The sequence below is a fragment of the Plectropomus leopardus genome, chromosome 7 (assembly GCF_008729295.1).
Source record: "Plectropomus leopardus isolate mb chromosome 7, YSFRI_Pleo_2.0, whole genome shotgun sequence".
In the NCBI taxonomy this organism is placed as follows: domain Eukaryota; kingdom Metazoa; phylum Chordata; class Actinopteri; order Perciformes; family Serranidae; genus Plectropomus; species Plectropomus leopardus.
The window spans coordinates 25,924,243-25,936,839 of NC_056469.1; the positions used below are offsets into that span (position 1 = coordinate 25,924,243).

At 41.1% G+C, this 12,597-nt stretch overlaps 1 protein-coding gene across 1 annotated transcript; it reads right to left on the reverse strand.

Annotated features, from left to right (window-relative positions):
• Positions 1 to 286: 286 nt before the first annotated feature.
• Positions 287 to 3,719, reverse strand: LOC121945428 (chromatin assembly factor 1 subunit A-like). The gene is made up of 2 exons (XM_042489585.1): positions 3,136 to 3,719; positions 287 to 418 (listed from the first exon to the last, which is right to left on the reverse strand). The coding sequence occupies exons 1-2, from the start codon at positions 3,717 to 3,719 to the stop codon at positions 394 to 396; spliced, it is 609 nt and encodes a 202-aa protein (XP_042345519.1). The 3' UTR covers positions 287 to 393.
• Between the last annotated feature and the right edge of the window lie 8,878 nt (positions 3,720 to 12,597).

A 12,597-nucleotide genomic window follows, 5' to 3' on the forward strand; every position in this document is an offset into this window, starting at 1 on the left:
CGGTGAGTTCACTGCCATTGGGAATATACTCTATAGCCTATATTAAGCAGCTTTACCCGTGTTTGAAAAACCTGCATGCACACGCTAATTTTGGTGGAAAAGTGAAAGCTGCCACTTTCTGTTTGAAATTAAAGGCCCTTATTTCAAAATAAAAGCCCTCCAGAGTTTCATACATCTAGCCATGCACTAGGTTTTTAACCTAGTCTTGTTTTTTATGTTTTATGAACCACTGAGAAAGTATTGTGAGTATTCTGAAGGGAGCAACCCTTTGGCTCATGGTTTTAATAGTAATGTATGACAACACATTCCTACCTCCAGTCCATAAACTCAGGAGAAGATGGATGCCTGCTGTCCTCTGCCTCCTGCTTGTCCCCCTCCTCTTTGGTCCTTTGCTCAGAGGTCAGCACAGTTCATACACCTGAAGGAAAACACACAGAAATGTTAAAAATGTGACCAGATTTGAGTTTAGCGTTAATTATCCTAAAGGGGGGCTCTGAGTCAGACATTCCCAAGTATGTGAACAAAGACGTGATGGAATGATAGAAAAAACACAAAGTACTGACTAACTGAGACACTTGTTTTCTCCTCTCTTGTAAAGAAAGTTAAGTTGAAGTTAAGTTTTATCCACACTGGACATGACAGCAGTGCAGGACCTCTTTGGTACAGTACTGGACAAGACCATGGACCCCATATCTGTGTAAAAGACTGGTATAATAATCTGTGTGGCAAAGAAATGCATCTTACTGATCTGGAACCACCAAAGGCCATGAAAACTCTGTTTTTTTTTTTTTAAATTTAGTGATAATTTACATCTTGAACAGCTTATACTCTAAAAATCAGACTTGATCTGGTTCTGTATGGAAAGAAGTCTGTTTTGTGACCATAGCAGATCTATTGATGTGTTTTTATTTCATTTATTTTATTATTTTTTCACATTATTTTATGTATTTACTAGTTTATTTTGTTGTCCTTATAATCATTTTGTCTGATTATACTCCTGCTTGTTCTGTCTTGTCTTTTAAATGTTTGTCAATTCTTAAATATTGAAAATAATAAAGACATTAAAAAAACAACAGATGTAGCCACAGTGCATATGAACACACCCACCCACCCACACACACACACACACACACACACACACACACACACACACAATCATATGATGCATCAGATGTAATATGGGGTGGAGTGTGGGGGTTCTTGTAAGAGCAGAAATAAAAAAGACGCTGATAGAAACCGACAGCTTCCTACTTTGACTTCTTCGGAAAAGAAGCGCTCCAACAGTCAGTGAGGTTGAGAAAGCCCACACACACACACACACACACACACACACACACACACTGCTCTTTGAGATGAGTGTGATTACCAGCATACTGTATGTACTGTACTGTTAAGATTTCCACAGCTCTCTAAGAAATATTCAAAAAATGTGTGAGATGATGTGGAGAATGTATCTGAGGTACAGATTCAGACTAAACACATTAGGGTGATAAAGCATTGGGGGGGGGGGGGCAAGAGATAGGAGAGGCCGGCCTGCAGAAAGCAGAGCGGGACGTAGGTCATGTCAGGACAGCAGGAGCGAGGGATGAAGCACAGATGTCCAATTATATTGCGGACAAAGTTAGGGCAAAACAGAACTGGCATTAAGAATTTATTTCGAAAGCCTGATGGCTCTTCCATATGTGGGGAGCCGTCCCAGCACGAGAGGTGTCCACTCACATGACGGCACAGTGAGACAAAAACAAACTTTTTTTTCCCTTTGATCACAAGTGCAGGCTCTAGAGCAGGGATAGTCAACTCGCTCTGCTTGGGGCCACTCTTGCAAAATGACAGGAGGCCAGGGGTCAGTTGCAGCAGCCCCATATATATTTTAAGGATTTGAGGAAATTTCTAGAATTTTAAAATATTTCTTGGGTTTTAGAACATTTGCAGGATTTTAGGACATTAGGGGCTAAGCTAGGACCTCTGTCTGGGGGTGCTGAATGGGGATCTTCTACTGCCACTCTTTTTTTAGTAAACAAGCTCTATTTTATGCTATTTTATGCACTCTGGCACCTTGTGTATACTAAAAGTACAACAACAATTCAAAGTGTGAATCACTTTATTTTTATTGTGAATTAGAAAATGGTTGGGAGCCACACAGCACCCTATCAGGGGCCAGATTTGACCTGCGGGCCATCAGTGAAGTACCAAAACTGTAGACGATGCGTTATTCCCTTCAGAGGCCAAAAGGTGAGCTGAAAACAACAAGAGGCTGCGTTAACACCTGAGCCTAAAGGGCATAAGGCATTAACTACCTGCATGGACGGCTAAAGATTTAACCAAACAGGCTGTGCCCAAGACAGGGAAACCAAACCCAAGCCAGTTGAGCTTGTTAGGCCGGTCTGTCAGAGGGGCGAGTCAGCAACCTATCTCTATAATCACTCACACACACTCACACACACACACAAAAGCCCACTTGCATGCCAGCCCTCCCCACCCATGAGGTAGGCAGAAGCCTTAACCTAACATTACACCCTGAGCACATCCTATTGTAGCACAGGATAGGGACGGGATTAAAATAAAACACTGGGTGCGCCATGATGATGATGATGATGATTAACAGACCACTGAAGGCAGATCATTTGGGTGCAAACTGCGTGCCCACGAGCAGCACAGAAAGGCAGGTGATGTGCGTGAGAGCAGGTTAGGTTTTGGATGTCAGCCGGTGTTCTCGGCTATAATTAGCAGCCGAGTCTCCAGAAATGTACCCGCCGACCCTGCTCACCCTCTCCCGAGCTCACCTGGGCGCGCGCGCACACGCAGACGCACATACTGAAGCTGCACCTGCTTCAAATAAAACACACATTTTTTGACTTTTTTCTTTTGCACTTAGAAGCGAAAATGAAAACGCGCAGTGGCCGTTTTATAAACGGGAGTGAATGTCGACGCGAGTTACCGAATACCCGTGACGTGGTTAGTCCTCCCGTGACCCCGATCAGAGCCGTGAATGAGGGAGGGAGGAGGGAGGGTATAGGTCGCGAGCCGGTGCTGTCATGGCACACTTACATCACGTATAAGTTAATAGGTGTGTTATATTTTCAGTCAAAGCAACAGCAGACAGGTGAAGCAGTTACCTGAGTGCCGGTGTGTCACCTGTTCAGACGCGTCGCCTCCCACCTGACCGGCCTCCACACTTCCTGGATTATTCCGTCCCACCCTGACTTCTTCTTCTTCTTCTTCTTCTTCTTCTTCTTCTTTTTTAAAACTCCCTGCTCTTGTCTTTTCTTCCACGGGGGTCGCCGCTCCTCCTTCTCAGCTGAGGGCTTAACCGCCAAAGTGCGCGTCGGCGTTTCTCTCTCCTCTCCTGTCTCCTCTCTGCAGACCGCCGGCTCCTCGGGCTCCTCTGACCCCCCTGTCTGCTGCTGCTGCTGCTGCCTCCGCTGGCCCCGTCCGACTCCCTGCTCCTTCTTTCTGAGAACCAGGAAGCGGCTTGCCCTACTTACACCCAGTCGCGGATTGGCTCTGGCAGGGCTGGAGAGGAGACCGCCGGGGTGGGCAGGGCACCGGGGAGGGAGGGAGCGAGGGAAAGGACGCAGGGGGGTCCGGCTCTGATGCGATAGGCCAGGAGAGGTGTCTGTCGCGGTGCTGGAGGGAGGAGAGAGGTGGGCAGGTTGGAGACCCCGCTCCTCCTCCTCCTCCTCCTCCTCCCCCTCTGTCGTTTGGGCATCATCGCGCATAGGTGGGTAGAGTACAAGGATATTTGCCTATTAATAAGGGACTGTTCTTTATTTATCAGAGGAGAGGGGTGACTGGGCTGTGACTTTTTTTTTTTTACCCACCCCGAAGCTACAAATATTTTTCTTTGAGCTTCACGAATGCATGACCGTCCCTCCACCATACATTAGTTAGGTTTTACAAAGGTTACCCATTGACAAGGGGTGCACAATAATATCCGCAAGTCACACTGTAAGAACAAAATATGTTTTAAGATTTGGTGTCCAGGCTGGATTAAATTTTTAGGTTGACTGAATTTGACAAATTGAATCGTAAAATATTAACTCAACTTGTCTTCTCAAATTCAGTAAACTTAAAATTTTAAGGCAGCCTGGACACTAACTTTTTTAAGTTAAAACAAATACTTTATTTTTTACAGTGCGTCAGTATGGGACAATATTGACTTTAAAAGGAAATATACCTATCAGAGTCGGCATACATGCCGATTTCTGTCGATGTAACACACACACACACACACGTATATATAACACACACACACACGTATATATATATATATATATATATACAAAGTGAATATGTCCAAAATACCAAACATAATTTTGAGTTTGAAACATCAAACCTAAACTGAGGTATTTTTCTTATTTTACTCAATGAATGAATATAACATACACTGAAAAGCACTGTGATTTATGTCTCCATCTGCTGGTGGGCCATTACGATAAGAGAATGCATAATATGACGTTAACGCGGCTACAAAAGACACTTGAAGATCACTAAAATTAGATGAAGGAAAAAAGTGGATATATCAATATCAGTATGAGTTATCGGCTAAATGAGCTTTTATATATTGGCATTTCAGATATCAGCAAAAACTCAAATATTGTCCCTACCATTGACGTTTTAAAGTTAAAAGTTGAATGCAAAATCCTGGAGATGAAAATCGCCTTGGTTTTCACTCTTATTGTGAATATATTTACTCCTTTACACAATGGGTAAGTAATATCTTGTTAATTGCTTCTTTATTGACCTTAAACAACCTTAAATTACCTGTATACCGTATAAATAACATATTTATAAGTAAATATGACACACACACACACACATACTTTTAGTGTATTTTTAATTCTTTTAAAAGAAACCATGCCTTCCACACCTGCTGTTTTCTTAAAAAAATTGTAAGTAAAAAAAAAAACAACACCACAAACTATGGCCTTTTAAGTTGTATGCCCTTCAACTAAAGCCAAAAAAACCCCAAACAAACATACCTCCAGACCCAGTGCTTAAAACATTTGACATGCTTCCTCTGTTTTGTACCACCCCTTTCCTCCACATAAATAACAGACAGTCCCTTACCTGTGATATTCAAAAGCATCTTTAGTCAAAATAGACTGTGTGGCCCCTGGTCATGACTCAGCAGTATTCCCTCAGGAGTCATGTGGAGGTGATTGAGAGACAGAAGTGCACAGAGCTCCAAACACGTGTCTAAACTGAGGCTGAGAGATTATTAAAGTAAAACAGAAGCTTTTGTGATAAGTGAAACTTGTATGGAGGATGTGTCACATCCAGTGTGAGAAGCAGCAAAGGGCAACACTAAAAGGGACTTTTTAAAATGACTTGAAGTAAATCAATGAATCAGAGGAAAAAAATAAAACAAAACATATGATCTGCTGATGAAGAGAAAAGTCGCCTCTTTGTGATTTTTTTTCCATGTACAAAGTGACGCACAGACTCTAAACAGCAGCCCTCTTTTCACTGCACAAAGCTCAACTTTGAACACTGCAGATGTTTGAAGTGGTTATGGGTAAGGGAATCACCTCGCTTCTTCAAGGTTTGAATCTCATCCTCGTCTACTGTAGCTCCAGGAGTGTGCGCGCATGTTGGTGGGTTTTGAAGTGATGGTGCAGGAAGTCTATATATAATTTTGCGGTGAGCTCAGCCAGCCCACCCTCTACCTCCCCCCTGACCTTAAATCTGTGCTTGTTCTGCGGTTGTGCTGCTAGACAAAGACGTAAAACTACATGTGCACTACATGTTCCATAGATGCAACTGATTCCTCCCCCACACAGCAGTGGAATGTAACTAAGTACATTTACTCAAGTACTGTACTGAAGTGTCTTATACTACTTTCTACTTCTACTCCACGACACTTCAGAAGGGAATATTATGCTTTTTACTACACTATGTTTATTTGATGACTCTAAATACTTTACAAATCAATATTTTTGCACTCAAACTATAAAAGTGTAACTGAAAAGATAATTAGAGTAAATAGAAAATGAACTGGCAACTATTTTGATAATCATTTCTTGCAAGAAAGATTTTGAAAAATCATGGTTTCAGCTTCTCAAATATGAGCACTTATTTTGAATTATCCAATTGATTTTAAATATATTTTCAGTGAGTAAGTAACTTTCTCAATGCATGACTTTTATGAGTAACAGAGTATTTAGCACTTTTTCTTTAGTAAAGAATCTAAATACTTCCTCCGCCGCTGCCCTAGTGTTAGTTTGTTTTAAAGAGGTGGGTCTCAACATAGGTTTAGGTTTCGGGGGGGGGGCACAGGGGACATGTGCCCCTCAGTTTTCATAACATGTGCATTTGTCCACCCTAATAAAAACATAAAGGTAGCAGAGAATTAAAGACATTTACTCCACACATTAATGCAAAAGGGCCAAAATTGGTGCATTAAAGTTCATCAGGATGCGGGGAGTTACGTTTTTTAATACTCAAATTTTTATGGACCCCCTGTTTCATATGTTTATGTCAAAACAAAACCTACTCTCTAGGGGTCTAGACCTGAGGGGGTAAAGAGATGACTGATAAGATAATAAAATGAAATGCTGCTGCTTCAGAATTTCTGTTTATTTTTTCTTATTTTTTTACTTGTTCATTGTGAATACTTTCATCTCTGCAGGAAAGAAAAAACACATGAAAACTGGTCGAAGTGGTAAAAAAGATGCAACCTGTGACAAGGGGTAATGAGTAGATGGTAGAGTATGTTGGAATTATTTATTACTTTTTAAATTATACTTGTTTAATTCGTATTTATACTATTGTTTCAGATATATCTAAACACACTTTTTAGATTACTTTTTTCAGCTTTTTTTTTAAAAATTTACACTGTGGTCATATCTACTAGTTTGATGTATATATTTGTGTATATTTCTTAAATTTCTCATTTTCTATTTTTTGTGTTATATATTATAGCATAATGCACATATTTTTTCATTCTTTCGATTTTCCATGTTTCTTGAAATTTCTCTGCATGTAGATAGCCTATAAAAGCAACTGTAATGTGACACAACAAAGTATTTCTGATTCCTGCAGCACTCGCAGAGACCTTTCAGTCTGTTTGTGGGTGGATGAATTGAGGATTACATCAATCTAGTGATTAAATGTGCAGCACAAGTACACACACACTGCTGATAGTACCATGTAATGCAATAATGTAGAGTGATAAGCAATAAACTCATCCTAAATGTAAGTTTTTAGCCCCAGAAACTCTGCAGTTTGTCTCCAGCTCTACCTCACCATGAAGACTCCTGAGTCTATTTCAGAGCCAGAATAACAGGCAGCAATTACAGCCCTGTTTATCCCCCCACCTCTATTCATGGCTGGTAATCCAGGCTGGTCTGCCAACATTAACCTCTTTTCTTGTTCCCTCAGTGGCTTGTCCTCTTCACATTAACTGTTCTTGTCCTTAAATGCCCCTCCTGTTCTCTCATGTTACTGTAAAGATACATACTTGTGCTATATAAATGGTGCCATTGTGCACGAAGCTGCTTCCTCCTGCTCTGCTGATCTGATTATTAAAGTGTCATCGCCATCTAGTGGGCACTGTGCAGCCAGCAGGCCCGATTCCCAGACAAGTGTCTGCTCAAGCGAGGCCTCCAGTAAAACCACTATTCTGCACTTTAGAAATGAGGACAATTGTAAATACAGTTTACAGCCTCTTTTCTCTCCTGTCATAGAAAAAAAAAAATCAGTCCCTAAAAGTTTATAAAAAACCTAAAATATCTGGAGAGAATTCATCTCCAAGATACATTTTTAGAACCAAAATGGCTAAACTGACCATTTTAAGGCATTTTGAAACAAAAATTTTTGGATGATTTAAAGATGTTATATTATCCCTCTTAATCATCACTATGTATGTATATGTATGTACGTATGTATATGTATATAGCTGAAGTTGCAGATTGAAGCCGATTGAAACTGCTCCCATGTCCCGAGTGTAGAATTACTGTGGCCACCCTAAAAAAATACAAAAATGCAAAAGGCCAGTGTTTCATTTGTCTGTCCTGGGCTACTGTAGAACCACATGGCAGACTCCACGGAAGAAGACCCGCTCTGTGTGTAAATATAAATGGCTCATTCATAGGTAGCAAAACAACTATTCTCATTTTAAGGTGATTATAAACTAATTTTTTTTTTACATATTTATTTTATTAAATATCTGCTGATATATCCCCTAAATCCTAGACACTGGACCCTTAAATTAAATCATGATTATGATCACATTTGCTTACAATTATTTTGGTCGGCAGTGTGTAGTTGCCTGTCCTGGCAAAAAATATACATTGGCAATTTTGGGCATAATTGAATATTTGGGGTTATGTGTGCTCCCCAATATATTTTATAATTACAGCCTTGCTCAAATAGCTGCAATCATCCTCTTACTGACAAAACAGGGGCTACTCAAACAGTGTGCAAATAATAATAAGTGTACATCCTGCATGGTAATGCCTCTTGACTGTTAACTCATGAAAATTAATTCTTTCATCGTCGCCTACACAGGCTGAAGGGCTGCTAAAAACCTCTTGTACATTCATGAGAGAGAAGAGGTAAAATTATTGTGTGTGAGGTAGAGAAAGTTACAGAAAGGAAAAGAGAGGCAGGTGTATCAGTGAGACTGTAATTTGCCCTCATGACGGCAGATATCCATTTAGTTCCAGCAAAGAGCGAGAGAGATTTAAGTGTCCCCTAATTCACAAGCTTAACCTTGAATGCGAGTGTGTCTGCCCTCTGCGGAGAGGTACAGGATTACTGCTGGGGCTCCAGGAGCAGCGGCAGAGCTGAGGCTGGTTGAATGGTTAGAAACTGTTAGCTCAGTCATTCACACGAGGTTATTTTATCACACAGCAGTATTAAAGTTGAATTGCCAAACCTCTCAATTCCAAAATCCTCCGAGATCATGAACGCGTCCAAATGTGAGTCAACAGGGGTCGTGTCCAAGACCAGTCTCAGGTGGTAATCAGCGTCCTGGAGATCACTCCAAACAGAAATGAAATATGTAAATTAAAGGATTAGTTCACTTAAATTACAGAATCAACAAACCCTAATCTAGTGGCAGCAGTGAAAAGTAAACAATGAGTCGAGCACTGGTCTAGTATTTTCATTTTCTGCCACTTTTTACATTGACTTCACTACAATTAAAAGGAAAATATTATACTTTTTGCACGTCTGCAATTGTTTGGCAGCTGTAGTTATTTCTTAGATAAAGATTTTACACAAATAAACATATGGTCTGGGCACATGGAGCTCTCAGCAGCAGTTTGTCACTTGCGGGGTGGATAGTTGATCAGTCAGATCGATGAATGAGACCCAGCAGAATCAACAGTTAAGTTTCACTTTCGATGCGCCTGATGTTTTTCTGCTCCGTCTCTCCCCAGAGTATACTCTGCGCTCCGACAGTGTGGCGCTATAAATAACTGAACATATATTTCAATAGCGCTCCTTATAAACAGTCTAGCTGTAAAAATAGAAACTCTATTTGTGGTGGCAGGTCAGGTGTGTTTTTTTTTTAGGATTTGAGGACATTAGGGGCTTCACCTGAACCTCTGTAGGGGGGTCTGAGAAGGATCCTACAGCAAGAATATTTTCAATGACAGGGCTCAGTTTTGATCTTGATACCTTATTTATTCTTAAAATCTTTTTTGATTCAAATAATTTTATGTATTAATCTTTTAAAATTTATTTTAAATATTAATTATGATGTTGAAAATATTAGTAGTTGCTAGTAATAAATATTACCTAGAAACAGAATACTTTGCAATTGCATAATTATGTAAAGAATTTCATGGTACTTGTACTTGTGTATTTCCATTTTCTGCTACTTTACTCTACTACATCTCAGAGGGAAGCATTCCACTTTCTACTCCATAATATAATAATAATAATAATAATAATAATAATAATAATAATAATAATACTATAAGCCTGAGTTGCCTGCACACTGTTCTCAGCATGGAGGCCGCTGAGCAAGCTTCCTGCTCAGCGGCCTCCATGAACAACACTAAATAGCAACAGTGCTGACAGAGCTAATGGTATTAACCTGGAGGGAGACCGGGGTAAGAGTGTTATGCTTCCGAGATTACGCCATACCAATATCAGCAGTGACCAACATGAAGCAAAACAGCTGCAATGAGCTAGCCCGCGGGATAGACACAAACACTAACATGCACGCACAGTCAGACCACTTCACAGACCACAACAAACCACAGAGAAGCTCAAATTACAACACATACACAGGCAGCATGACATTCTCTGCTTAGCACGCCATTACCGCAACACATCTTTATAGAGAAATATATTGTAAGAATATAAATATACTGCTATATTTATGCTCTGTCAAATACAGAACCTTTAACGTAACAGCAATGTACACATGATAGAAACAAACAAGCTCATGCCTAAACACACTCATCAAGATGATATCTAAATCTGCTTTATTCTTACATCCAGATATACACCTTCATCATCTTTGACATGGTTGTCAAGAATATCATCATCATCGTCATCACAATCATAATCATCACCTTCAACACCACACTCATGATCCTCATCGTGACAGCATTATTAGCTTTTTTTTTCTCTGTTCAAAAGCTAAAGCTGTGATAAATAAAAAATAAAACATTTGGTCCTTTAATATATAGTCTAGGCAACATGGTATCAGGGGTTAAGACAGAAATGTCTTGTTGCTACCCACACAAAACATCAAACATCACTGGAAATGGCGCTGAAACAGAGTGCTGGGGCGACAGAAGGAAGAGCCATTTGAACATGAGGCTCATAGCCGCACAGAGCAAAGTGTCTGGCAAACTGAGAGAAAGGGAGAGAGTCTGTGAACGCCGAAAGAAGCAGTTAGCGACCGCGGCTTGTGAAATCAGATGAAAGGCGGCTGAGACAGAGAGGAGATGAAAGACACAGAGGCTGAGGAGTGAGGAAGCTTACAACAGACCCACAGAGAGGCACGTATTTACAGTACATGTTGCTGAGAGGAATGAAAATCAAGAGAGCCACGGTGCACAGCAGAGCGGTATTGTCCGTCACACACACACAAAAAAAACACAATTTACAGAAATCGTCAGAGTGAACATGTAAAAGCTTTGTTCAAAAAACTAAACACCACACATCTGGGACAACAAAACTACCAGCGGACTGCTCCTAATTATTCAAATTCATATGGACTTTACAGTGATCTTTAAACTCTATATTCTTCTTATTATTCTGATGATAAAATATTACACTTTGGTGCAGAATGGGAGGCAAGAGGGAGTTGGAGCTGGAAACCAGGAAGTGTCTGCTCTATTGCCAGAAATCACAAGAGACACTCTTCCAACAGACTATTTTCTCACATTTATTATTGTTGTCAAGGTAATTTCCACTCAAATGTTTCACATGTATTGCTGCTTCCATCATCAATTTTTTTCTTCTCAGCTATTGCTTCCATCCCATTTTATTGTGTGTTTTGTTTCCACTTCAGCTCCCCCACTTGCTCCAACAATCACTAACACAGATATGTATGTATACATTTGGATGGTTTTTCCAGCCCGTTCACATTTGGAAATTGTCAAATATCGCCGCTTTGACAGTGCTTTTGGTATAAGATGTGGACGCCAAAATCAACCTGTCACGTCTGCATGATACGCTGCTGGATGAAAGCACGGCCAGACAGGACCAGTCACGGTGTTGTTTTACACCACCAGGTGGCACCTGATACGCAGATGGACAGCATCCTGCATGGACCTGCTGCAGCATCAGGTGAGAGTGCAGCCAGGCAGAGCAGGCGACTGTGTTATTTATGCTGGCAGACGGCCGAACAACACCTGCTGCGTCCACATGATACACAGATGGGTGGCGTCAGGTTGAAAGGCTGCAGGTAACGGTGTAATATGACAAGCAAAAGGGCAGTTATAGGGCGTAAGGTATGGGTGACAGATGGGTCCAAATACAGCTGCTTTGAAAGTGCTTTTGACATAAGATCCTAACACCAAGAGCCACCTTTTGCGTCCGCATGATACGCCACTGGACGCCGTTAGGGGAGAATGCAGCCAGACAGAGCTGGTCACGGTATGTTATTATATGCCACTGGATGGCACCTGCCATGGCAGCATGATTTGCAGACAGACAGCGACAGCTGAGAACATGGCCAGACAGAACCAGTTGTGTTGCTATTATCACTGCTGGACATCACCTGTCTCGTCCGTATGATACATGGACAGGTGACGTCACTTTAAAAGATGGCCAGACGTAACAAGTCACATCCACATGATACGCAGCAGGATGGTGTCAGGTTGAAACGCTGCCGGCAACTACGTTATAAGGAGCACAAAGGTCCATATAGGCAGGAGGGGCGGTAAATGGGTCCAACAAATCCAAACTTTCATGCAGGAGTCCGGTGTCCACTACCTGTCTGAATGTGACAGGGTTTTTTTCTATATCTCACCATGTGCCTCCTTCCCCTATTCCTAACCACCCGTGCCAGCTGACATCCTGGTTTTGGTTGCCATGTGCTTTTGTTGTCTAAACATAACCACATGTAGTGTCATCCCACCATGTGCTTGTGTTGACATCAGTAGCAGCATCCCAGAATGTAAAGAA

What these genes read in the sequence shown, in the direction of transcription:
- LOC121945428 (XM_042489585.1), bottom strand. Translation starts at nt 3,719, where the DNA reads ATGCGCGATGATGCCCAAACGACAGAGGGGGAGGAGGAGGAGGAGGAG. An exon ending in GAGGCGACGCGTCTGAACAG is followed by an intron (nt 419 to 3,135) that starts GTGACACACCGG and finishes GTTTTCCTTCAG; the next exon opens with GTGTATGAACTGTGCTGACC.